Here is a 26,674-nt window from a genome sequence, read left to right as displayed (position 1 = left end):
CCCTTGGTTAATGATGCATGGGATAGTCCCCAAGACAAAAGATAGACCCCAGACCAAAGCAGTTGTGTTGGGAGCTGCTCCTCCATGCAGGGGGGTATGTTTACCAGCCACAGGGCAGCAAGAATTACCCCCAGCTCTGGGAAGGACTGGGAAAAGACTGTACCAGAGCCCAGTGAAGCATGGAAAGAGGTGAGCTTCCCACTACACACAAAGAGGTCAGGGAAAGGGAGGCAGATGAGAGCCAGGCAAGCAGCTGAGTGTTAAAATTTAATAGAAATCCTTGAGRAACAAAGGGAAAATAGAGAGCAGAGCCCAGCAGAAGAGCACCAGCATGCAGTCCATGCACATACGCTGCAGGGCACACCAGAAGACCAATGGCCTTGAGAAGGATGCTCCCTCCCCAGCAGCCCCATTGCCCCCACAACTAACTAGAGGCACACTGGTACCCGTGGTCTTTCTTGAGCTGCAAGCCTGAAGTCTCCCGCAGGGCCTGTTGCTGGGGGAGGGCAGGATGTTGGTACAGACTTTCAGAAAGGATGAAACTGGGCAGTTTTACTCCCTTCCAGGAGTGGGGTAGTGGCTGGGGACTTTTCTCCAGGGACCAGGCTGTAGCAGGGCAAGAGCAACCTCAGTTGCCAGGACACAGATGCAGGTGAGCAAGGGCTCAGCCYATGCTGTCTGGGGACAAGAAGGGCAGGCTCAGCCAGCTCCAATGCAGCAGACAGACAAACCACCGTGCCAGGCTTTAAGAACAGCCTAGGACAAAGACCAGACAACTCTCACTTCCTCCAGTTTTACCACTTGTTTTAGAAACTCAAGTCACACAGCTCTCCTCTTTGCCCAGGAAAACATCCCTCTTTAAGACCAGCCCCACAAGCAAGCGTGCAGACTGTGAAGGGTTCCTGCAGTCCTTGCTCTAGAGAGCCAGCTCCTGTCTCTTCCTTTGAGGTAGGTTGATGTGTCCCCAGGGAGGGACAGTGACTGCAYGGTCACATCACCAGGGCAGTGTCAGCAAGGCAGCGAGCAGCTCTCTGGTTGGCTCCACCAGTGCACTTTTTGAGAGGTAAGCTTTGAGTAGGGCTGGGCTCCAGACATCCCGTGACATCCTCATCAACTGAAGAGAGGCCCGTGCTGCAGGAAAAAGGAGTCCTCGAGCTGCTAAGGGACAGTGAAAAATTACCAAGAAGGGCCATGGTACAATAAATATCTGCAGTAYTACAACACATTGACTCAGAGACAGGGCTCCCAGGCTCACCTACTCCATCTCCCATCCCAGACAGCACCACTCACCCCAACAGTTATCTCAACATCAGTGGGACTTCAGGATCACAGCTTGGTGTCCCTGTCTGTGTGCAAACCAAACTCCACCCTGACCACGGCCCAGGAACATGATGATGTCTTTTCCTTTATCACTAGAGACCAGGGGTGTGCCTCCCCTTCAGTTTGGCTCACCCAGACAAACTCTGCTCCTCCACCTCTGCAGGAAGCTGTCAGCAGCCCAGCTTTGCTCAGGGAAGCTAGAAGAGTGCAACAGCTCTGAAGGCCTCACTGCTCCCCCAGCTAACAGTGCAGCTGAGAGCCTCTGGCTCATTGTTAACTACATCAATGCCCACAGAAGTGACACAGGTTCTGACAGGGGGGAATATCTTCTCAGCATGTTCTGACCACGACAGCTCTAAATATCACCTAGCCTGGCTGTTCTGAGCTTCACTCCCATCCAAGCTGCATGTACACTGCCAAGGAGACATGCCCAGTTGCACAGACACCATGTCAGCCCCATCTGCTGGCTCTCCAGAGAGCAGAGGCTTCRAAGCCTGCAAACCAACCTGCTCCTCTCCCCTTAAACAAAGCTGCTTTTTGGGCTGCCAGTTCTCTAACAGGACACTGGTCCTAAAGCCASACTATGAATACAATAAATGTCACAACCAGTGCAAACTCACCTCAGTCTGCCCAGTTCCAGCCTGCTGAAGCCATTTGATTTAATGATACCCTTCTGGAGCAAGAATGACTTTGGCAATGACCACTGTGGGAGGAGAGAAAGACAACAGAATGGCTATTTAAGTCGTAGCAAAAATTCCTCAAGCCTGCTGTGCTTTGCCATAGGCCGCCCTAGAGAGCTTCAGCCAGAGCTGCCTCACTGCTGCGCATTGTCACTGCCACCAGACTGTTCCCAGAATAGCAAACAGAGCAATCTTTGCTCTCTGCCTAATGAATCCCTCTGTTGAAAGTGGGAGTAGAGCATCTCGAGGTCAAAAGAGTGGGTTTCTTTCAGTGGATCATTCTGCTGTAAGACACAGGAGTAACAGACAGAGATGACTCCCTTGCAGAGGGGAACAATGGACRGGATAGGTGCCAAATATGTAGTGCCCAGTGCACCCAAGGATATTCAGATGCAAAATACTTGCAGATCTGATATGCTGCTCATGACTTCATGTTTGTGGGAAATAGGGCAGCATGGGTTTTTCCAGACTCCTGGAGGCCTTGGCAAAGAGGGAAGAAGGCMAACAGGTAAGACAGAAGCCAGAGGATGCAGAACAAGCAGGCTCTCTACTCAGCTCTGCGCAGGTAAACAACCATCTCTGTCTACTTTACCCACAGTTATACGCACCATCTGGGCCAAATCTATCCTTGCCCCAGTGTGGTACCCTTTGACGCACCAGTTCTTCAGCAGCTCTAGACCTGGGAAAGGACAGAAGACAAGAAATGAGAACAAACAGCCAGGATAGCAAAGAGTTAAACCTTCCCAGCTTGGGGCATGCAAATATGCTGTGCTGACCACACAGAACATGCTATGCAATGACTACTTGAACACGTGCCTGAGCGCCMGCAAACACGGGGTAAACCGAGGGCGTTCACCCTTTGTACAAGCAAACATCAGTGCGTGGGCTGCTGCAGTGCTTGCCTTCCTCCCAGGGAGCCAAGACATTCTGTGCAGCAGGCTCAGCGAAACAGGGAAACTGGGGCAACACAGGATTTGCCGAATTAGACCAGATTGGCTGTCCCCCTGAGCCCGGTGCCTGCTAACAGCAGCACCTGATTTGGGCTGCACCAGTGAAAGTTCTTACAGTGCAAATGTAGAGCAGCTTTACTGCCATCGACCCCTTTCCCAGAGAAGGGCAGCTCAGGCAACCTCCTCCTTGCACAGCACTGATCAGCTACAGCATCCCAGTGCATCATCTCCTCTCTACAGGGATCCATCCAGAGCTGGACATGGGCTGAGACTTCATCCCTGACAGGAGGCAAGATTGGCACAGACCGAGCTCATGGCTGGTGTGAYTGGAGTGGAGCATTCCGCTCACCACACACAAGACATGGTGTCCCAGAGTACAGCAAGGTCATGAAGCAGTCATGTGTTCAACTGCACTGAACAGGGTCTGCTTCCTCCAGGGCTCCTGCTAGCTGTCCCCAGCACAGCCAAGCACCCTGCTCTTGGCTAATCCAGAAATATTGAGAAATACAGGACTACTCCCATCCTGTTTTCTTTTTAAGAGCCTTAGGGTCATACCAGAAGCTATGAGAATTAAGAACAAGCCGAGCAATGGCTAGGAACTTGATGCTATCCAGCAGGGATTACTGTGGTTTGCTATCAGATAMCAGGAGAAATCCTTATTGTCTAAAGCCTGTTCTTCGGTCACCTTTCAGTAACTCCCAGAACCTTGTGAAAAAAAAAAAACCATGTGTTGGGGGTTAAAGGGAACAGGGCAGCTTGGGTGCCTTGTTCTGGGTMTGTGCACCAGCCTGGCTAGGGAAAGAGGAGTGTTGCATGGAACACAGAGGAACAGGCACAGAGGGGGGGTGGGTTCTGCTCACAGGCGAGCAATGATGGGATAGAGCAAATCTGCTCAMTTGGCTCCTTCAGGGAAGCTGGAGCACTGAACCAGGATCCTTGTCTGAGTGGCAAAGTTCAGGGCAGCACTTCAGTAAGAACGATGACAGAATCTTTCTTGCAGTTGATGGGAGATCATCCAGCAAAGATATTAGCAAGGCAAAGGATGACACATGCTGACAGCACAGCTGGTGAGGGCTATGATGTTACCGTCTCTCTGTGAAAGACTGTTACTGACCCCTTTGATATTTGCTTTAACACCAGTGAAAAGTGACAAAAGCATTTTTCTTCTTTCTCTCCTTGACAGCCAGGTGAGGAGCACACATACAGTCGCCGCAGTGGAGTGCCAGCTCCTCCAGAAGCCTCTCCATCTAGATCACATATTTGTCAGAAAGCTCTGAGCCAGSCAGTCTTTATGTTCTCTAATCCTTCATGCTAGACCTCACTAACTCTCTCCCAAATAGCCTGTACTGCTGCCCCGACAGAGACAATCCTGGGTGAGAAGGAAATGGTCCAGCCCAGCTATGCCTCATTAAAGGCTGATTTTTTTTTAAATCAAAATACAGAATTGTGCCTTGAAARGATGGAAATGTTAGCTAGATTTCTACTGTTTAGGAAAAATTTTCATCTGTATGCTGACTGTTTTTCATCAATTAGAATGCTGCAGGAGACCAGGAAATAGGCCAATTTTTCCTTCACAGATCACCTGTCAGGAGTAAAGACCAGCAAGTCCAGCTGTTTCTCCCTCAAAAGAGAGCAGAGAARCACAGTAAGAGGCCAGAGTTACAGGCTGAAGGCAAAATCCCAGTCTGCTTCGTGCCCAGGGCACCTAGAAGCGCTGGTGCTGTGTGTACCAGAACAGTCATCACCTCTCACCAACTCACAATAAGCTTTTTGTGATATTTGAAGCAGTCTGGGAAGAAAACACATTTCCTAGRGGTTAGCACGCAGGCAGGCAGCTCCCCCTCAACATGCATAGCTCAGAAGTCTCCCACGACTGCTGGCAGGTAGCCTGCCTGAGTCAGGTGGCTGGGCCAGGCTTTAGGAGGGCAGTTACCTTTGTGTCTATCCAAGTARTATTTGAGCTCCCACTGGGTCACCAGGATGTTAAAATAACGAGGCTGCTCGAAGAAGCGCAGGTACCGCATGGAGAAGTGGTTGGGGAACACCCGCTCAAACTGCCCACGCCGGGAATACTCATCCTCTGTCTCCACCAGGATGCGAACGTCATCTGGAGTCAGGGTGTCCAAGACAGACGAATAAAACTCCTGCAGACAAGAGGGACCCAAGGTCAGGAAGAAATGTCTCTCAAGAAGAGGTCYCCATGTGTCTGAGATCTCTGGGACACAGGCCACATGGAAACTGAACGAATCTACATTCAGTGGTGACACTGCACCAAACTGAGGAGAACTCCAATTCTGCATCCAACCTCTCTTACACACACTGCCAGAAGGCATACAAGGCCAGTGGCCCTATTAACATGCATGGGGTCAGCTGGCAAAGACTATAAAAGCTGCACAGAGACATGAGGAGAAACAGGAAGTGYTCAGACTGTTTGGGGACTGGTGGGTAATGTGCCCCTCAGCACTAGCCTATTTTAATGTACAGATGAGTCAGTGAGACAGTGGCTTAAGTCCACCCAATTTATTTCTGACCAACTGTCTGGTAAGCCACTGGAGCCCAAGTGCACCCCATCATCTGGCTGACCTCAGAGAGGGGCACAATCTGAAGAGGGACAGGGGACAGACTGGGATGGACAAGGGACTGATGTGGGACTGGTTGGGACATGGGCTTGGCAGGATGGCGCAAGTGACAGAGGAGGTTGTTTTGTACCTGGTCAGGTATCTTCTGCATCGAGTAATAGGCTTTCTTCATCTTCTCTGCTTTGAAATACTCAGATACTAGTTTGGACTTCTCCCTCAAAGCACTGCCCAGACTGAGAACACAAGAGAGGCAGAGAATTAAAGTGAAGAAGACAAAGTCCTGTCACAGGAGAGCTGCACCCAGCAACTTCTGAGAGAGTAATGACACCCTCAGGAAGATRCTATGAAAGAGAAAACACTTTCTCAAGGATTTCACTAGTACTGAGATAATGATCAACCTACAGCCTTATGCATCAACACAGGATCCAGGRAGGATGGGAGCAGGGAAACTGGGAGGATTCTGCCAGCTCCTCACTAAGGCATTTCAATAGCTTACTAAGGCTCACCCAAAAGGTGAGCCATCACCTCACACTCACATAGGATGCAGGAGGATCGAAGACATACCATGACCTGATTCACAGCACATGAAGCCTGGTAGGATCTCATGTTTGCATCCCACTTGGAAGACATCTTCCTAACTGCAAGCACAGGGGTGGGGGTACAAGTACTCAGTACCGGTACTGTATAAGGAAGAAGAGAACTCTTAGATGAAGAACTTCCTCTGACAACATCCAAGAACTCTCAGGACTCTAATTCAGCTCCAGATCCACACGCCATGGGGAATCCTGGCCTTTTGCACAATCTGACCAGCAACGATCTAAACTATTCTAACATCAACCGAACAATTTGGGTTTGCCAGAATATTGGGAGATACTTTTAAACCATCTATCAACATAGCTTTTTTGTTCTGCTGCTGAAGCTTATTAGTTGTGTGCAGATCCAAACAGGGAAAGCAGAGCCTTGAGTCTGTGCTGCATGATGCTTGGGGAACATACAGATCTACTGGAATTCTGCCCTTATGCCAAAAAAAAAACCCCTTCACATCCTTCCCAGGCAGGAGATACAGTTAAACAAGCTTGCTCTTGGATACAAGAAATCTSGTAATGCATCATCTGAACCATGTTAGGGATCCACTTAATCCCCTGCAGGTCTCTCTRAGGACACCTCCCCTTCAGCACCACCACTGGAAGCCACAAACCAGCATGTGATCAAAGCTGGTGAGAGCTCCCCATCTGGAACAGGCCCATGCTCCAAGATTCTCCCTTCACGGAAGGCACAGAGCACTCAAAGGGCAAGAGTCCCATCTTTTGGCATGCCCACACATCACTGCATGCTGGTGCTTATCCCAGCAAGCTGATCCTTCAGTGACATATGGCCAGCAGCCACTCTGCTGCAGGAAACAGACTGGTTTCCTTCCAGTCATCAGGTTTGAAACCAGCATAAGCCCTAGCTGTGGTGAAACAGAAGAATTAGGGGTCTGGCTGGACACATAYCCAGGAATCAGCATTCTACAAAAAAACAGTTATATTAGCTGCAAAGTAATACTGTGCACACCTCCACCCATAGGTCTGCAGCCATGTGACACCTGCAGTCCTGCCTAAAGAACAGAGGCASGATCACTCCAGCATCTACAAAATAACAGGTGTAGCCTTGCTCCAGGYAGCAGCATGTCAGTTCTGGTAAGTCGGAGGGTAAGTGGATCCAGCCCCAACAGAGCCAGCCAGTCCTCCAAGAAAAGAGAGAGGCAGTGAGACTCAGAATCATATTAATTCTGGCAGGGGGAAGGACGAGAGAGCACGACTTGACTAACTGCAGAGCAAGCAAATTTACATTGGCCTSATTTCCAACTATGAACCTGCAGAGAGGGCATAAATCCTTCTGCCTTGAAGAGGACCAGAGGAACCAGATACCCAGGCAATGAGGCAAGTTCTTTGGACCCGCAGCTGAAGCACCAGCAAGCACAAGCTCTCAACAGCTAGAAGCCAGTGTTTGCTGGGCTCCAAGCAGCCACCCAGATGAAATCACTCAAGAAAAAAGTTTGCTTCTCTGGCAGAGAAGGGGGCTGACCTGCAGGTAGAGCCACTTCTTGTCTGTGTCCCTGAGACCACACTGTCCACGCTGGGTAGAACGAAGCCAGCGAGGTTGAGGACGTCCCGAACCATCTGGCCCTTGATGCTKACATCCAGTGGGGAGTTGGAATGGAGGCTGCAGAGAGGAAGCATGACAGCAGCCTGAGTGCTAGAATGGACGTGCCATGACCTTGAGATCAATCCCCGGGTTATTACTGACCGGAATACAAACACCAGCTTGCCCCTTGCCTCATCAAAACCAGCCATGAGACACTGAAAAATCCTGACAACAGCTCTTTGAAAGGGGAGCTTCCTATCAGAAACAGTTAATTTTTCCATCTCTTCCCAAGTTTGCTAGAAATAGGCAAATCCATCCCCAGAGCTCAGAGTTGGGCCAAGGCTCTGTGTCCACCTCATGCCCACCCACTCTCACAGGCAGGAGGGAGCATGCTTGGTTACACTGCAGCTCCCAGCCCTGCCTGCACAGCTGACACCACACGGCYGGGTGCCATCAGGAAGCAAAGAATGCTGCACGAGGCAGTGGAACTGCTGATTGCTTCTKCCCACACAAAGAAATCTCTGCCATCACCCATTCTCTGCAAGACACATCCCTCCTTGGCCTTCCTTTTTTAACATACTCTTCCCTGGCTCTAGCTGGAGCATGCCCAGCTAAGCTTTCTGAACTGCAGATGAATGTTGCTTTCACAGACACAGAGGACTTTGATTCCTGCAATCTGGAGAGGGAGGCTTCAAAGCCCACAGTCTTTCAGCACAGGGTACAATGGACATCACAAGCCAAACTCACTTTGTAATAAAAGAAAGGCCATTATACATTCTGCTGCAGCTCGAATATGCTTTACCTTGGGGAAATGTTGACCTCTAAGATCCAGGGCTTGAGGTTTTCATCCAGCATGATATCAAACCCAAACAGCTCATGGCAACAATAAGGCCGGCGCACATACAATTTCACCAGGTTGTTCACGTAGGGCTCAGATCTGCAAGCCAAAAAAACAAAAGCTTGTTTCTGACAGTCAGACAGCAGAGCTCTGGCTGTTCACAGCATCTGCTGACAGCTGACAGTTCTGGAAGCATAATGCAGCCACGTGCTGTGGGAGCAGGTGGGCTGAGGGACCGGCATAGGCCTGTGAGCTGCTGCTGCTGCACCACATATGGAATCAGCACTGCATCCTGAGCATCCCTGCTCTGTCAGGCAGCATCCACCTCTGAATACAAGATTCATCCTGCACCAGGGACCATTCTCTCAGGCACCCAGGCAAAGCASGGGAGCAGGTGGCAAGCTCAGCAATTTTGGGCGCACCCACCCTCCCGGCCTTCAAGCAGGTCAGGGAAATGTAAGGTCTATTTACTCACTGCAGCTATTGCAGCATGAGCATAACTAACAGGATGAAAGGAGGGATCCTCAGAGAAATACTGAAGCCAACAGCAGTGACACTGTTTCAATTAAGAGCAAAAGAACCAAGCTGAGAAGGGGCTAGACAGTCAAAGGGCCCAGGGTACACCTCACAGATACACAGAGCAAGGGGTGCCAGGACTCACGCAATGATGGTTTTGATAACAATGTCCTTAATCTTCTCCCAGATGGCCTCGCTATTAACTCCCTTCTTGGTCAGGTAACTCCAGAGAGCTTTGAGTGCCCTGGGAGAGAGAAAGCAGAGGTAGCTCTGTAGCCCCTTGCTGTTGGTGATGAAAGAAACAGAGGGGAGCCCTGACAAGACTCTTCCCTGACATGGCAATCCTCYCGACACCTTCAAACCTCCCAGGTCCAGGTTGCTGCTCTCCCCAGGCTGGCCCCTTGGTCTTGAAAGTCCAAGCTACTAGGAACGTGAATCTGTCACAGACTTCTCTCAGCACAGTCCCAAATTAGCACATGAGCAAGGTAAGCCAGGCCCAGATCTTCTCTTTCCTCCCCCTCCATGTCCTCAGCAACCCTCCCTTTCCTGCAGGCCTTCCCCCACATGACTGCAAAGCAGCTCAGCATGAGTCCCAGGAGACCAAAAATGTTTTAGCTAAAGCCACTTCASTGAGGCTTCAAGGATGAAAAAGATCTCTGAAAAATGTGGGTAACAAGACGTCATGGGGGAGCATCTATGCATTTACAGGAGTTTCCCACACCGCATTGAGTGCTGCAAGCTACCCTGACACTGAGCCAAGGATGCTCAGATATTTCTCAAGTGAGACCATGTGGCTAATGGCCAGGAATCCAAAGGTCACGCTTCCTGCATACAAGATGGAATGGATTACAGCCACACTTATCTTTAACACAGAAGCAGCCAGCTTTGACTTGCATGCAAGTATGGAAAACCCAAATAATCTCACCCCCACATGATTGCAACTGCTGGGAGGCAGAAGACCCTGCTAAATGTCCCAGTGAGGGAGGAGACCATTGTGTAGGAGGTCCAAGTCTAAGCAATCCAACCACAGCAAAGCACCTTCTGCAGCTCCCCTTGAMGTGCAATAGTCCTGCCCAGGCCAAGAACTGAGAACTCTATCCTGCACTATTTTTAAAAGGGTTCAAACACCACCATGGAATCAGAGACAAGTGCCCAGGGCTTGCATCCATTCACCCATGGGACAGCAGRGAATGGGAACTCCTTCAAGACTGCAGCCCTCCTCCCAAAGGCTTAGAAATGGCACCACTGCTCCTATTCCCATAAGTAACACATAATTAACAGTTCTGAACCAGGGCTGTCTCTTTCTCTATCTACACTTGAAAGTCAAGAGTGAGATGGGCAGAAGCTCCCAAAAAAACAATTTAAGCATCACAATTACCCATTCAATTTCTAACAGCAAAACAAATCATATTCTGCTTTAACCACATCCCATCACCCCCACAACAGGGGAAGGGGATGAATGCGCAGAGGTGAGTGAAGCACTGGAAGCAGGGAATGGCACAGACACAGGCAGGATGAACAGCAACCACAGCTCAAGCTGCAGTGGACAGGATGAGTCACAGGCCAGGGAGGCCATCCAGATTCCATTGACACTAACTCATGCTAAAATCACTGCTCTTTCAGTTTGCCAAGTGGGAGCAGATGATACAGAAAGCGAGTTCAAGTTTTGGGTAAGAATACTAAAAGAAGTCTGATTTAACAGGAAATAGAAAGATCTACCTTGTGCCCTAAAAGCAGCACCTACCATTTGTGTCCCTGACAAGCAATCTCATCCGAGTTAGACTTGTAGGCTGCATTCTTCTTGTTCACACTGTAGTTGGTTAAGTGAATGAACTTGTTGCTGAGGTTGTCCATCGAGTAGGAGTACCTGGAGGAGGCAAGAGGAGCACAAGCAGTCCAAGATTGAACTGGCTGTCCCCAGGTCTACAAGGCAGGCAGAGACTCTGTTCTCATCTCAGACCACTCTCAGCCATTCACCAGCTCTGCTGCCTGGAGCTCTCTGTCCCCACAGGCCCAGAGCTGATGGGACAAAATATGAGACAGAACAGGCTGCTTTAGGACAGTGGAATGCCATCCCACTCTCACAGTGTGTCCTTAAGAAATAAAAGCCAGAGCATCAGTGAGCAGAAGCACTGATGGAACTGCAGCAGCTTGAGSCAATACAAAGAAAACTGGAAGAAATATCTCAGTTTCTGGTGTGCCAGCTTTTATGCAGAATGAAGCAGAGACAACATATTTCAAGAATTGCTTTACACTGAGCTGATCTTGCACTAGGAAAGTTGGATGTAGGCAGCATCCTCTCACATTCCTTTTCAACACAGTCACCTGCAGCGACCCCGTGTGTTTCCACACTGCTTCTTAAGTAAGCAAAATACAGCTTTAAGCATTACCCTATAACGGATGACTCCCTCCTGCCCCAGCCAAGGCAGGTACCCACAGCCACATATGCCTCAGCATCAAGGCAGCCTCCAGCACTGCTCTCCTGCAGAACCTACTTGCAGCTGGCAAAGCGAACCAATCCATCCTGGAACAGGTAGACCCTAAGGGGGTCATAGCAAGTCACGTAAACATAGATCCTCAGGTCAAACTTCTTCCCTCCAATGAGGTAGGGTCTGTGCAGATATCTGTAGAGGGAAGTAAGCACATAAGGGTTATGATATTCATATGAAGGAACATGTCTCAYTCCAAGCTTAGAAGGTTTGGCAAAACAGGGGATCAATGCAGAAGCCTTTTTGCACAGCATTTCCAAGTTAATTACATCACAAATTACAGACAAAATGAGATGAGGAGTTCCTGCAGCACATAAGCAGTGTTTCTTTCTGCTCAGTTCCATTCTGAAGAGATTTTCCCCAGTTCTAAGACACAGTAGCTTTTCCACACCCACAACACTGATCACAAYATTCAGGAACATCTAAGACACGCAAAACACCACAGATGGTTTGGTACAGTGAGCAGAAAGAGTTGGATATTTTAATCCAAAGCATCTGATTATTCATCCCAGTTCATGTTTTTCCATTGGAAAGTCTATCTCTTTGCATGGAAAGTGGACAAGGAGAGCAAACAAGGAAACACAGCAGTTCCATGTCTGCCAAACACTACAATTTTCCTGCCCTCACAAGAATCTTCCCAGAAATCAACCTCAAACCAAGATGAACTATTCCACTTTTCTGCAAAKGGGAAGAACACCGAGAACTCTGTTATTTTAAGAAATTCCTTTGACCAATATCTACACACACTGAAGCTCTTACTGAACCATTCTAATTTGGATAAGAAGAAATCTTTGACAACTGCCACCTCTTCCCTGGGACTTCTCTTCCCATTGTGCTTGTGTGGACTGGATAAGGTTTGTTTGTCCCCARACATGACAAATCCCAGAGCACAGAGGGGTGGGAGCCAGACCACAGCAGAGCTGAAGCTGTCCATCTACCAGACAGAAGCTCCAGAAAGCCAATGAAGCCAATTTGTGTCTGAGAACTCAAATATCTATGCAGAGAGAGTGAGCACTCCATTAAGCCCATATAGCAAGGCCAAACCTCCAGCAGTGGAAAACCCAGTCTCCAAAGAAGCCTCCAGAAGCAAATCAGGTAATTCTCCTTTGCCACACAGTGGCAGAGGCCCAGAACTGGCCAGAGATCCAAGACACCAAGAGGTCCCAGGCTATGTGTCAACCCTGGTTTTATCTTCACTCACCTCTGTACTAGCAGTGGTCTCCTTTTCGGGAGCTGGCTCCATTTGTGGATTACCTGGATACCAACGCCTCTTGCTGATGCTGGCTGCAAAACACAAGAAAGGATCAGATCTACTCCCTAAGCCTACAAGAGGATAGAGGACTGAGCTCTGCTTTACTCTTACTGGTTTCACAATCCATTTCTGTCGGCTAGCTCCCTCCTCCCACGCTTTCCTGAGTAATTTGATGTCCTGGGGCAGGATGAAGGACTGAGGGAAGAAGTTGAACTCCTTTTTCCCGCAGCGAGCCTGCATCTTCAACAGGTTGCGCCACAGACGGTCCTTCCTTCCAATTTGAAATGAACCAGGGAAGTGGTTTAGCTGGAAAGGAACACAGATGCTRTGAGATCTCCTTGCTTCCCCAACTCCTTGCCCACGCTTTCCTGCCCTCTGGGCAGAGGATACATCCATTTTGAATAGAGTACAGGGTGACACTCTCTGTTCCTCTCCCAGGGTTGCACCCAAACTGATTTGCTCCTGAAGCTTTGCAGGCACAAACTGCATAGTTTAGAGCATCACAGTGCTCCAGAACAAGCATGTACTTGCGATAGATACCAAACCTTCAGCCTCTCGCRGGTTTCCCAAGCCATGAGCCAGACCTGACTGTTTTGTGATTTCATTAATGTACGCTTGCTTTGCTGCACTGGCAGGGAGGGCACTGTCCCTTCCCCTCAGTTCTGCCAGAAGAAGGACTGCTTAAAGCAGCAACGACTGAATTTACACAACCTCACAAATAAATGCAAATTTGCTATGGCCTCAGCTTGTGCAAGAGACACCCTCACAGCAAAGATGCTCATCCAGCTGTGCCCGTCTCTTGGACTCATCTCCCAGATTTGGCAGGATCACTGCAGGGACAGCCTGAACAGAAAACACCCAGTCCTGAAGAGAGGAGCACCCAAATTGTTKCCAGCACACTCTCCAGGCATGTGAAGGAGGTCAGCCCAAACCACTGCCTACCTTTTGGTGCTCCCTGATGGATTTGAAGCCAGGGGATCTCATGTGGGGGCCCCAGCAACCCAGCCAGTCATTGCTTTCTGCAGGAAAAACAGACAAGTCCATGACCAAGTACCCTGCCACCCATGATGCCCTCTCAACCCCCAGCACCCCGTCTCCTTATCTCCTTGGGCTAGCAGAAGCGYGCCTGAGATGCGGCACAGCTACAGCACAAAGAACTCATATTGGCTACTGCAAAGCTGCCAAAGCAAGGGCTCTGAGYGGCATTCAGTTAACCAAGTGGGTCATATCCATGCAAACATGACCATTGCAAGGACCTGAAGAGGCACAGCATCAAAGGAATGGCTTTAATTCCCCAATACCCTGAATTCTCTGCTTTACAGCTGGCAAACAWAGCAGTTGGCCAATCAGTGCTGCACTGCAAAGGCACATGTAGGATGTCAAAACTTCTTAGGACTTGCTCACCCTCCATGTCTCATTATGGCCCCAAAACAGTCTGTCCAGAGGTCTCCTGATACATGCAGGAGSCCCATAAATACTTCCAGATCACATTCCAGAGTATGCACATCTGTAAATGCTCASCGCTTCTCCTACACATCTCTTCACTGACAAGATTCCTGACCCTCAAAACCCTGGCTATGGTCARAGAAGATGGCTTACTCCTCAGTACWTGGGGACARGGAGCAGCAGYGCTGGGCCTGGYACAAGATGAGGGYCAGCCTCCTCAGAGTGGCAAAMCAGAGCAAAGCTGCYCCACATCTGCCTTAGCTCCTGATAGCCCAGGAGTAAATCTWTGTGATCTRTGCCAGGAACAAACCAAGAGGGAGATCAAACCTGCCAGAACCCACAGAACTTGAATAATACAGGTCAGACAAGCAAAAACGTGAACCCAGGATCCCGCAGTGCCAAGCTTGAATTGCTCCTGCTCTGTTCTTTGCAGTGATTCTGCCTTCTCRTGCCCATGGGCCAGAGGCAACGAAAGACACAACGTTGCCTCCCCAAACTTACTTTTGCTAACTCTGAAGTGGGACCTGCCGATGGTTTGCTTCACTATGTTAGGCGTGACTCTGCTCATTTTCCATCGCAGCAGCTTCCTCTGCTCCCAAGGCAGCTTTTCCACTAGAAGGCAAAAAAAGGACTGAAGGAAGGCAAACACAACATTTGGATTTTTTATAGCTGCAAAATTCTTATGGTTTGCTGCACGGGCACCAGGCCTGTAGACGAGGATGCATAGCCCCTGTTGCAAATCCAACATGGAGCAGAAGGCTCCACAGCTGGGGGAGATCCAGGACACTGGAACATTTAGTGACAGCCTGAGACATCCTCCAGACTACAGAAGCTGGGCAATTTACTCCAGTCCTTTGGATCTCACAACAGTGCTGAGTCTCATCATGGGAAGGGTTTAGAGCAGCCACTGACAGCCAGSACCACACTGTTGTGCTAGCTCCACTTGCTCCCTAATAATGGGCTGGCCACTCTCACCCTGTGCAGCAACAGACCMTGGCTCACCTGTCTCATCCAGAGTACTGAAGTAGATAGTTGGAGGCACATTAGGGAATAAACTGCAGACAAGAGCTGGTTTGAGCACTTTCTCCTCAGCYTCAGCCGGCTGGGTCAGATACTTGACGCAATTCCTAGGAAAGATGAAGCAGTAGGCAGCTGGCTAAAAATGAAAAGTAACAAAAGAAGGGGGAAGCTGCAAGGAGCCTTAATCTGGAATTTACATTGTCATTGCAATGTGGTGCAAGCAATGGGCACTAAGGTCAGTAACTCAGTCTGCAGCAATRAAGGGGGTGAGTCTACAATGAATGCACATGCCAAGTAACCACTGTGGTGTTTGCTATTTGCTAGGGCAAGGAGTGGAGTTTTTCATGTGACAAACCCCATAATCTTGTCCACGCAAACAAGGGGTAGAAATCATAATACAGATGATTTAACCATTGCAACCCTCTTGGGTTGTGTTACGAGAAGAGGGATGGAGTTTTACTCTTTGTACGTACACCTTACCACAGCATGYCCCAATACTTGGAAGGAGGGGTACYATTTGTAATGTATCTATAAAGTTTGTAATGAAGTGAAAAGTAGAGTATGCAATGAATGTATATGCAAATATCTGCCACTGCAGTGAATGAAAGAAGCCACACCAGAGCAATCCTCCAAGGAACAAAGAGCAGCAAAAGAAAAGGAACCACAACACACGGTCCACAATCTCACAGGCTACCCCTTCCCTCACTGAAAGGACTGAGTATAGCCTGTGTAAAAGGACTAGACACCAGGATGGGGGAGGAAGACTTCTCTAAGTCATTGTATTTTTTTTTTTCAGTACCGGAATCAATCATTTAAAGTTTGTTAATTGGCATAGGATTATATTGGTTAAGATTCTCAGGYAGAAAACTGCTTTTGCCCACAACAAACTGAAGGCAGAAGACAGCTGCAAAGGTTTCAAGACCAGGCCAGCACACAGCGTGCACAAAGAAGTGGCTAACATCCCTCCCTCCTTGCTGCAAGAGGTATTTGACCCAAGCACTGCTYCCCCAGTCTGCCCCAGAGGCCAACCAGACACACTGTGCCAGAAACAGCTTCAGGGCCAGTTTACACCACCTCTGCAGGACTTTCACAACCACATGTGCACACCCAGAGCCCTGCAGCACCCTAAGGCTTAAYACTTGCTCACAGAAAGCCTTGCTTGTCTCCCAGGTTAGTGATGACATGACGGGAAGCAGCCAATTGTCAGGCACACAGCAAAGCCTGAGGCAGCCCTGGTGCAAGACCAGCTCCCATTGCTGCATGGGCAAGAAYAGGTACAACAAAGGTCAGCCAGAAGTCATGGAAGCAGGGCTCAGATGGCCCGAGGCTGACCAATCCTCCCCAGAGAAAGATTCTCCCAAAAGCTAAAGAAAAACCCAGGCTCCAGGACTTGTTTCTAGGATGCAATGCTGAGAGAGGAAACTCTACAGAGCTTTTGCAATCTCTGACCCAGGACACCTCCACTCTGCTTCATCTGCCAGGCAATGACATTCCAAGAGCACAATCTAACCCAGTAAAACTAACCCAGCAACAGACAGTGCCAGTGAAATTAAGACCCCTGTTTTGCTGCAGTGGATGCACCCTTAGCACTTTACAGCCTCCTGCCTGTAGCAAGAGAGGCAGTTCTAGTCTGTAGGGTAGCAAGGAAACTCGCTTTGGCTGGGACATCTGTTCCTACCTTCACTCCATTACCCCACATGTTACCGTGTCTCACCATGGAGGGCAAAGATGACAGAATCACAGAATATGCTGAGTTGGAAGGGACCCACAAGGATCCCTGAGTCCAGCTCCCTGCCCTGCACAACACCATTCCCAAGAGTCACACCGTGTGCCCAAGAGCATTGTCCAAATGCTTCCTGAACTCTGTCAGGCTTGGTACTGTGACCACTWCCCTGGGGAGCCTGTTCCAATGCCCAACCACCCTCTGGGTGAAAAACCCTTTTCTAATATCCAACTTAACTTCCCCTGACACAACTTCAGGCCATTCCCTCAGGTCCTGGGACAAATCTGGACAAATATGCCAAGTTCAGTGCACTGTTTACAGCTACTAACCTGGATACAGTAATCACGGAGTGTCTGTCTGATGCATCAGAGGAAGCATCTGAGTCACCTGAAGGATGGAACAAACTCAAGTTTTGTCTCCGTGAGGAGTGAATGCACACATAGTTAGGGAGGGAAGAGAGAATACAAATGCTCCAGGGGACAGAACCTTCCAGTTGCCCCAAATCCTTGGATCCTGCACTTTTCCCCACTAATTGGTGTTGTAAAAAACAGGGAAGGGGGCAGAGCTGAGCGCCCTGCACAGAGAGGAGATAGGTAAGTTCTASAGGACATGGGTGAACCTTAGCTTGCTTCCCAAAGGAACCCATGCAGTTCCTGCTTGCTGGTACATCACTTTTGGGTTCAGCACATCCTGAAACAACAGTGTGAACATAAAACAGGAGGGCAGTTGTTCTCACCCCCCAGCTCCCAGACAGCCCTTGCACTCCCTACATTGAGACATGGAGCACAGCCCTCCCTGGGGAATCGGCACTCACTGTCTTCATACTCCTCCTGACCACAGCTCTCGTCCAGACCATCAGGAAGTTCTTCCTCTGCATCATCTTCGGGATGGCTCAGCTCTAGTTGTGACGTGTCAGCAGGAGCACTGGGACAAAGGACATCACATTAGAAGGAATGGCACATGCTTTCTGGGGCTAAAAAACCCAGAAATCCATGAAACAGCATGAGATAATGTGGACAGGGGAATGAGGGCACTGCCCTCTCCAGTGCCAAGGTACAAGCACTCATCCCAAACTAGCAAGATGGAGAGGCCCCAGAGCATGCTGAGAAGGAACAAGTTCCAGAGCAGCTAGAACGAAGAGGAACAAGGACACCCTTTCCCACCAGGAAAGCAGGAGCTCCATATCCTTGCACAGTCTCTATCCTGTATCAGYTCTGTGTTCTATTATAAATCCATGTCTCTGACTAGGAAGACCTGGATCAACAGTAAGGTTTTATTCAACATATGTGCAGAGCTTACCACTGTGGACAGGGCCCCCTGACTGCAGAGAACAAGCTAGACGTGCCACACAGTGATTTCATGCTGCRGTTGAAGGAGRRGGTGGAACAMCTTCAAGCCATCCTGAGTGCCTGCRTCGAGCTAGGGCTTGTAGGAAGGCCCCCACCCACCAGGATGCCACAGTTGGGTTTTACTCAAGGACAACCCATGGTTATTCTTACAGTCCCCCCGTATTGCCCACACTGCTCCTTTCCCAGCACATACAGATGCAATGGCCAGCCTGGCACATCCTGCTGCAGCCTCCCTCCCCCTCCTGCCTCTACTCACCTAAGCTTTCTTGGGACCACAGCCTGGGCCTGTTTCTTCTCTTTCTCCAGACAGATGGTGGACACCTGTGCAGTTACTTCAGAGATAACAGTGAAGTGCAGAGGCTCTGTTCTTGCCACCTGGCCCCCAGCACACAGAGAGCTCCGCGTGCCCATGGAACGGGAGCTGGTGCTGGAGCTGGTAGTGCCAGTGCGTGAAGCCAAGGGACGGACACTGATCCGCTTAGGGCGGGCTATGGCACCACAGGTGCCCGTAAGGCTCAAGTTACTCTTAAGGCGATGGCTCCCCAGCTCCAAGTTCAGGGGAGAGATGGTTTGTTTCCGGATGATCTGCACTCCGATATGCTGTCTCCTCCTGCTGCTCCAGTTGGACACGATGCTGACATTCGTAAGGCCAGAACTTTCGACTTGGCACCCAAAGCCCTTCCGTGTGGCAGCCTGACTGGGTAGCAGCTGCACAGCCTTCAAGAGGCCCTTCTCTGGCTCCTCCTCTTTTGAGCTGTGAAGTCTCCCCTTAGCATCCTCCCAGGAGCACAGGTCCTTCCTGAGGACCACACTGCTTGGCACAGGGGTAAAGGAGGGGACTGCGGTTTGCTGCGACACAAGGCTGCTATTTGTCACTGCTCTGCTGATCAGGCTGCTAGGGAAGCCGTCTTCATTGTTTCTGGAGTGGGACCATGAGGCAGTAGGAAAACTCTGAGTGTTTTCCACCTTTTTGATCTTCAGTGACTGCAGAAAAGGCACTTTAGCACTGCTTGGCTGTAGGAAGGAGCTGTTATTGAGCACTGATGAATAGGAGCAGGCAGCCTGCTGGCCTGAGCTGAGAGCAGAGCCTTTGACCCCAGTCCCAGAGTGCTTCTCTGCCAGCAGGCAGGGCTCCATCAGCAAGGAAGACATCACCCTTCCTCTGACAGAGCCAATACCTCGAGGGCTTCGGAGGGTGTCTTCAGTGGGCTGTGCATGGCATAGCGACGGTGAGCACAAGAAGCAGGATTGCTGCAGAGGGATCCCTGAGGGCAGCAGGATGTGATTCTGGAAAGCACTCACATACCTCTTATCTAAATTCCAGACAGGTTTCGCCTGCTGCTGAGCGAGGCGCCAGGCCCAGAACGGCTGAGATCTTTCTGCCAGAAGGGTGCCTGACTCCAGCCCAACACTCTTCTGCTGTTTGCGGCCCAGGTTAACATGGCCTGGTCCTGCCGAGGCCATGTAGCAAGTGAGGCACAAGCGAGTCAGTCATCTACAGCAGCATCTTTGCTGGCCTGAAACAAGAGGACAGCATGGAAGACACTGTTGCCCTGTCAGGGCACAGCATCCAGCCCCATGCCACATAAGGCGAGCTGCTTTTCCTGCAGGATGAAAACCACATCTCCCATCCACTGAGCTCACCAAGTCAAAGAACAGCTGGCATCGCACATGAAACCAGAGGATGCAAAGAACAATGTAGAGAGGGCCATCTGCAGGAAAGCTTGTACCCTACAAACACACAGAAGTGCCTGACCAGCAGCTAGAGACATGGGGCAGCAGCCCCAGCACAGCAGCCCTGTCTGCAAAAAGAGGCTTCCTGCCTGGGACCCACACAGCAGCTGGAGCCCACTCCTACAGGTGTGTGTTTCCAACATCAGCCTCTACCACCAGCCCCAAAACGGTTTTTTTTTTTCTCCCTGCTACTTAAAGCTCCACTTCACAATATGACACCACTAGATGAGAACCTCAGCCCTTGCTTTTAAAAGGAATGTGTTTTTCACTTAGGCAGAAAAGCTCAGCAAGAGCTGAGGACATCCTAAAGGACATCCTAAAGAGCTCAGGACTGAGAAGGCAGCAAGGAGCAAATACTGTCTAAGGACTATTCTAACATCAACCCTTCCATTTCCAGCAGAGACTGGCAGTAATGTGCACAGACATTTCTCCCCATTGCAGTCCTACAGAAAAGTCTMCTGCAAAGAGCAAACTGGCAGACCCCAGAGCTGCAGATGTAAGTGTTCTGAATCCTCCTAGAATGAACTATTACACCATACCTGCAACATCCTCTTGCCTGAGAAGGGAAAAGAGAAAACAAATCACAAGCCAGTTATTGCTTTAACACATGGCTCCAGGACCCCTGGATACAGCTGTGACAGGAATTTGAATTCCAAGCAGGCTGGCTGGTTCTTCCACCTTCTAGCTCTCACATGCTTGCATGTTTTTAAAAAAAAAGGGTACATAAAGATAAGCAGGGCATCAACCATCACACTGTTACTTTTCTTGAAATGCACATATGCACTCCTCTCTCACATGAAAGACAAGCCTCAGATGCAGCAGTTAAAGAGTAGCTTGGAGACCCTGAGGTTGCTCTGTAGCACTGTGACAGCAGCTCATGCCATCACACCTGCCAGACCTCAACCTGTGAATCAGCCCCAGTCTCCAGCACATATCAGGTCAGCAGCATCTCAGCCAGAGGATGTAGGAAATGGAACATCCCATACAGGATCCCAAAGGAGTTACACATTCTCAAGGAGGGCTGCTACCCTGCCAAGCTCTGCAAGGAAATATGGAAGGTGCCAAGTCCACTCCACGCCCATATGGCTGCACTGCTTGTTAGCACTTGTACAGTCACGCTGAGAACTGATGAGGACAGGACGCCTGCATCCCAGTGGGAGCTGCAGCCCAGAGGGACTCCAAGCCCYAGGGAAGAGAATCCCACAAATGAGATGTACCACACTATTCAATTACTACCCAATCTGCCCCCAGCAGCAAACCTGGCTGTGTTGTGACATTCACAGTGATTAGCACGGGGCCAAGAAGCTGTGGTTCAGATGCCACCACCTGCCCAGCTCAAATTTCCCCCAGTAAACAAGGGAGCGAAGATTGAYTTTCACACGCTGCCCCCCACTGCAAGATGCACCCAGCTCAAAAACGCACACAGACCACAAGGTGACTGTAGCACACCAGTGAGTGTAGGTRTCAAAGAGCAAATTAAAATTCAAGAAGAATGACAGTATTCCAGCCTAGAGGGTCTGTCACTGTGGCATCACCGCATGTGCTGCCAGTTTAGCCATCGCCTGCGCTCTCACCCGGCTGTGAATGACCTTGCAAAACCAGCCTGCAGTGAAAGCCATCTGTACCTCATCTTCACCAGGCTTTACAGCTATCAGTGAATCATCCTGCTGTAAAAATAAAAGTGATGTGGCCTAATGAAGCTGTAACAAGGGCTGTGAATCTTACAGTCAGCTTATACACAGGTGTGAAAATGCCAACAGAAGCCCTGTGTGATCCTGATCTGGAGTAAGTGACAACAGTAGCACAGATGTGACTGACAGAGAGACGCGGGGGTACTGCAGGCAGCTGTGGCTGCCAGGGTGGACATCTAACCCTGGCACAGCCTTAGCTAACACTGACTGCAACCCAGCCCCACAGTAGCASAGGAGAATATGCTAAGCTTGCCCCGCTCTGGAGCAGTTTTGTCATGGAATTGCAGAAGCATCTGGGCCAGCACAGGGGAGGGGTGTGCTGAAAGCAGCAGCTGCTTAAGAAAGCAGCAGGCATTTATGACAGCTTTCAGGTAAGGACTAGGCTGGCCAACAGCTAGTCACCGCCACTGTTTCCCTGTGGAGACACAGGAGCTCAGAGATAGCAGCAGGAAGGATGAAAGCAAGATGACCCCACATGGGGCAAGTCAGGATGCATCCAGACTGGCAACACTAGCCCAGGCTACCTGTCCTTCCACCCAGCCAACCTTCTGTCCCACCTCCTTCAGTGCCASCACAGCCACCTCAGATGCCCACCTGACAACTGTCCCCCACCCTCACTGGACAGCTTGACAAAGCAGCTGCTGAGCATGCAGGAGATCTGGTAGAGATTGAGGCATCTTCACATGCCAGACTGTGGTCACAACAGGACAGTAGCCACCAATCTCTGTGACTCTGGGCAGAAACAATGTCACCTGCCCCAGGGAAAATCCCTGCTGGTTTCCAGTCAGGGAAGTTTTCCCTTTATGTTTAACTCAGTTGGAGTTTTGGGGTGACAAAGATCACAGCTTGCTGCAATCCCTAGTTCTGCCAACCCAACCCTATAACAAAGGAGCCGGAATTTGCTCTGCATCTCACAACCGCAGTAGAAGTACACTCTTGAAATTTGATGGTAGAAACATGAGCTAGGAAAAGCCCTGGGTGAACTGGCCAGGCTGGAATTCAAACCCAACCAAGTAAYTAATGGATTTTAGCTTGGACTGATTGACACACAGAGGCCAAAGCTGTCACTGTTGGAATGACCATACAGCTGCAGTTACTTACAATTATTCTGCCAGCACCCTTTACTGCCACACAGCTTGCTCTTAAGCATCAGGATGTCAGCTGGAGCACTGCCAGAGCCTGTATGAATGTCACATCACAGGTGCACACAGCCAACACACCACAGGCTCTGCACAGCCTTGTACGTGTCACTAAAATCCTTTCTTCCAGCCTGAGCCCTGCTGCGGCCTGTGCTCCTCTAATGGCAGTGTGGCAGCTCCTCACAGTTCTATTCCAAACAGGAGAGGACAAGACCTTAAGAGCTCGGACGTGCACATCATCCCATTSTTAAAGGAGTTGGGCTGGGGAGGTTATTTTAAACCCAGCTTGGTGACACACTTAAAATAACAAGAGCTTGTAAATGTATGCACCACAAGCTGACCTGATAATGTGCTGTCAGCCACACACAGCCCAAAGTCACAAGGAGAGTAGGTTAGACAACTGCAATTGCTACTGTTTTCCACGCCATTGCAGGGTGTAATTTCTGTTTTTTATGATTTAAAAGGATAACATCTTTTTTCTAAATGAGACCTGAGTTCACACAAAGTTCCTCACTCACAACTCTGAGGCTTTTGATTAAAGCTTGAACAAGCAAGTTAAACACAATACAAAACAAACAGATTTTAAAACCAATATGCATTTCAAAATAAGAGTTTGTATCCCTTCAAAACACTTAAAACATTGAAGAAGATCAACAACAGCTGGGTACAAACTTGTGTTTCAAGGGCATGGAAACAGCCCTCCCTCCCCTACATCAGCTCCAAACAATACGKAGCCTTAAGTGCAGTCACTACCAAGCCAAAGCAGCGCCTGAAGCCACCAGCAAGTTCAAGCTGAAGAGCAGAGGGTGGTGCTGGCCACAAGAAGTTGTCCATGAGGACAAAASAGCTCAGAGACAGCTTAGCCACCACAGAAATGCCAGTGGTGCAGAGACCTACAGCCAGGTGTGCTGCTTTGCCACAGTTAAGCATCACTGTTCCCGCTCAGCACCAGTATCATCCTTACAGAACCACATTTTGTGTGCAAATCCAGAGGATGACAACCAATTTCTGTCCTAATCAAGACACCAAGTTTTTGCTTGGCCACTYACATAAAAAAACCAAAAAGACAGTGAGAAACCAACCTGTGAGGATGTATCAGCAAATTCCACCTGCATCCCAGCATTGTTTGTGCCCAGCATTTGTGCTGGGACTGGTCATTTCCATTCAACAGCTGCAGTGCTGAACTGTACTCCACACTAAACAGAAGAAGCATGAGAAGTGTATGGAAGCGCAAAGTGATCCTTTTACCTAAGCAGAGCAGTGCCCTGCAAGAGAAATAGAGTAGCTCCAGTGTATGCTCCCRTTCCAAGGTGGAGGCAGACCTTAGGTAGACCAAGCCACGGGAGAGTTCACGTTCAGCCACCACCTCACCCTGTGCTCCAGTAAATGCCTCCCCCCATGCAACACACAGGCTGGGCTGGGGACTGAAGGCTCATGTGTTTGACATCACAAGGGACTTTCCCACCACTCTCAGGGCACTGAAGAACAGTGCCAGATGAGGTGAGGGACTSTGGCATAGCTAGGCTGAAAATAGAGAGCTGTAGCTTGAACACTACAGGGGCACCTAAAATAAAGGGCTGGTTCAGTGCTCACCCCAGGAGGGCTGACCTGGCTGTGACCAGACAGTGCAGGGGCCACAGCAAAGGGCAAATGGTGCAGAGCATGGAGYCCCTATTGCTACCAAAGGATATCAACTTTTCTCACTGGCAGATTCCCCAGACCACAAAGCCAATGTGCTGCACAGTGACAGCAGACTATGTAGCTCTGCATCCCCAGCAGGGAAGCTGGCRAGTGCCTGCCCTTGTTCCCACCTCTGATTTGTACCTTCTCCTCATATGGGCTACAGGAGCAGTGGTATTGCAACAAACAAAAATAGGGAAACAAGTCTGGGTTAAAAGCAACAAGCTAAACCACRAGGAGTCTAACATTCTTTCGCCAAGAAGGTCTACAGCCCATTTCTGAAGATCCAGACTGAAGGGACAGCATTTTCAATTGAGCTTCATGATGGGAGAAAAGGTACAGRAGAATTACACTGCAAGACCTGGGAAAAGTTTGGTCACCAGTGTAGGAACTGAGGGCAGTCAGCACAGCTCCATCTGGTCTTAGGCAGGCTAGYCTTTAGCAGAAAAATAAAAGTGAAGGATTTGGAGTGAGTGAAATAAGATACCAACACACAGCAAGGAGACAAGAACTACCCAATTAATTCAAAACACAGAAATTCTTAGTTCATCCTCTGTTCTTGATACTTTTTACCGAAACRTATCTACAGTTGGAAGAAAAGGTTCCAACGTTTGTCTGTCAGCATGTGCTGAGGACTCTTCCACRTCCTGACAGAGCTGGGAAAAATTCTTCTGAAGACACTGCAAAACTCTCACTCCATATTRCGATCTCTCAGAGCTCAGGAGTGGAGAAGAAACAGAGATTCAAGGTGAGAAGCTGCCAAATACTCCCAGACTTGATGCATGGCAGGAACCCGGGAAATGTCAAAGAGTGGCACCCAGCCAGGCTGGTGCAGCAGCCAAAATCCCCAGCCTGTGTCAGTGACCTGACATCTCCAAACAGGCATCATTATCTGGGGATGGTGACATTTGTCCCTTCAGCTCCTCCTTGAAATATGATCCCTGCTGTGCAAAAGGACTCCAGGCGTGACAGAGGTGCTGGAGGGGCCAATTRTCAACACACTTTATCAAACAAACCACCTAATACAAAAACTTTACAATTGCAGCAAGGAAGCAACAAAAGAACAGACAAGTGCTACTATCTACTGGGTACAAACAGTAAGAATCATGGAAATATTATTCTATAAAACTATAATAACACCAACAATCAGCTGGAAATTCCCCCAAACTGTCCAGGAGTCATCTGCCCATTCTGTGAGGTGCACACCACAATGAGAAATACAAGCCTCATCTCAGAGAGTCATGTAGGCAGGGTTTGGATGTGGAGCTTGTGGCTGAACTCTGCCTCCCATGAGACATCCACAGCCCAGCTGGGTAGAGACAGGAGGCTGGCACAATGCTGCAGGGCTTCCCCACGCCTGCACTCCTCATTCCTGCCCAAACGCTGGTGGCATTCAGGAAATATTCCAGGCTTGTCTCAACTCAGCTCTGCTTTTCACCTGTCAGATTCATGGGCACCTTTTCACTACACAAGAGCAGCCAAGCCAAGATCCCAGCGAAAGGATGAGCAGCCAAGATGTCCCAGCACCCCACGTGGGCCAGAGCAATCCCAGCTCCATCCTCACTGATACTCCAAGTACCGTTGGAGAGGCACCCTGGGGCGGTGGCTGGCTGGGGAACCAGCTCTTCCTCCCTGCTGCTCGCCTGGGGAACATGCTGCGTGTCCCGTTTCTCCAGGTGAGTCTCTGAAGCCAAAGGTGCTACCGGGATGCTCTATCCTGCCCCCGAAGCGCCACCCAGGTCGCCAAGCCCAGCACATCTCGCCACAGAGCGCTCACGGGCCGACCCCYAGCCCCACGGGTCACAGGGCAAGACCATGGCGAGCCCCGCGAAGAGGCCCGGGTTGGACCGAGGTGCCTCCTCGAGGCCCAGGCATGACTGTGGGGCCAAGGGCCCTACGCCCGCGTAGGGGAACCCTGAAGGTGGCACCCGGGGAGACACACACTGCCCGCGGCGAGCACAGTCCCGCTCGCCAGGCCAGGCCAGCCCCGCCGTACTCACCGCCCGCCCGGACCCGCCGGACCCGCAGCCGCCGTTACCATGGGGAGCCGGCGGGCCCACGTGACTACAGCTCCCGGCAGCCACCGCACCGCAGGCTGCACCGCCCTCTGGCGGCGCGGCGGAGCCCGGTGGCGGAGCGGG

At 50.1% G+C, this 26,674-nt stretch overlaps 1 protein-coding gene across 1 annotated transcript; it reads right to left on the bottom strand.

The window, feature by feature from the left end:
• Positions 1 to 787: 787 nt before the first annotated feature.
• Positions 788 to 26,605, bottom strand: TTLL4 (tubulin tyrosine ligase like 4). The gene is made up of 19 exons (XM_057367568.1): positions 26,534 to 26,605; positions 18,546 to 19,806; positions 17,755 to 17,864; positions 17,270 to 17,327; positions 15,200 to 15,324; positions 14,699 to 14,809; positions 13,694 to 13,770; positions 12,863 to 13,057; positions 12,701 to 12,783; positions 11,506 to 11,634; positions 10,755 to 10,877; positions 9,156 to 9,254; positions 8,459 to 8,593; positions 7,597 to 7,734; positions 5,660 to 5,762; positions 4,884 to 5,094; positions 2,609 to 2,679; positions 1,941 to 2,023; positions 788 to 1,158 (listed from the first exon to the last, which is right to left on the bottom strand). The coding sequence occupies exons 2-19, from the start codon at positions 19,751 to 19,753 to the stop codon at positions 990 to 992; spliced, it is 3,228 nt and encodes a 1,075-aa protein (XP_057223551.1). The 5' UTR covers positions 19,754 to 19,806; positions 26,534 to 26,605; the 3' UTR covers positions 788 to 989.
• Positions 26,606 to 26,674: the final 69 nt, after the last annotated feature.

This window comes from Malurus melanocephalus, unplaced genomic scaffold (genome assembly GCF_030028575.1).
Source record: "Malurus melanocephalus ecotype Western Australia unplaced genomic scaffold, MMel_1.1 scaffold_81, whole genome shotgun sequence".
NCBI lineage: Eukaryota > Metazoa > Chordata > Aves > Passeriformes > Maluridae > Malurus > Malurus melanocephalus.
The sequence above is the reverse complement of the archived record's forward strand: the minus strand, read 5'-3'. Positions and strand labels throughout refer to the sequence as shown.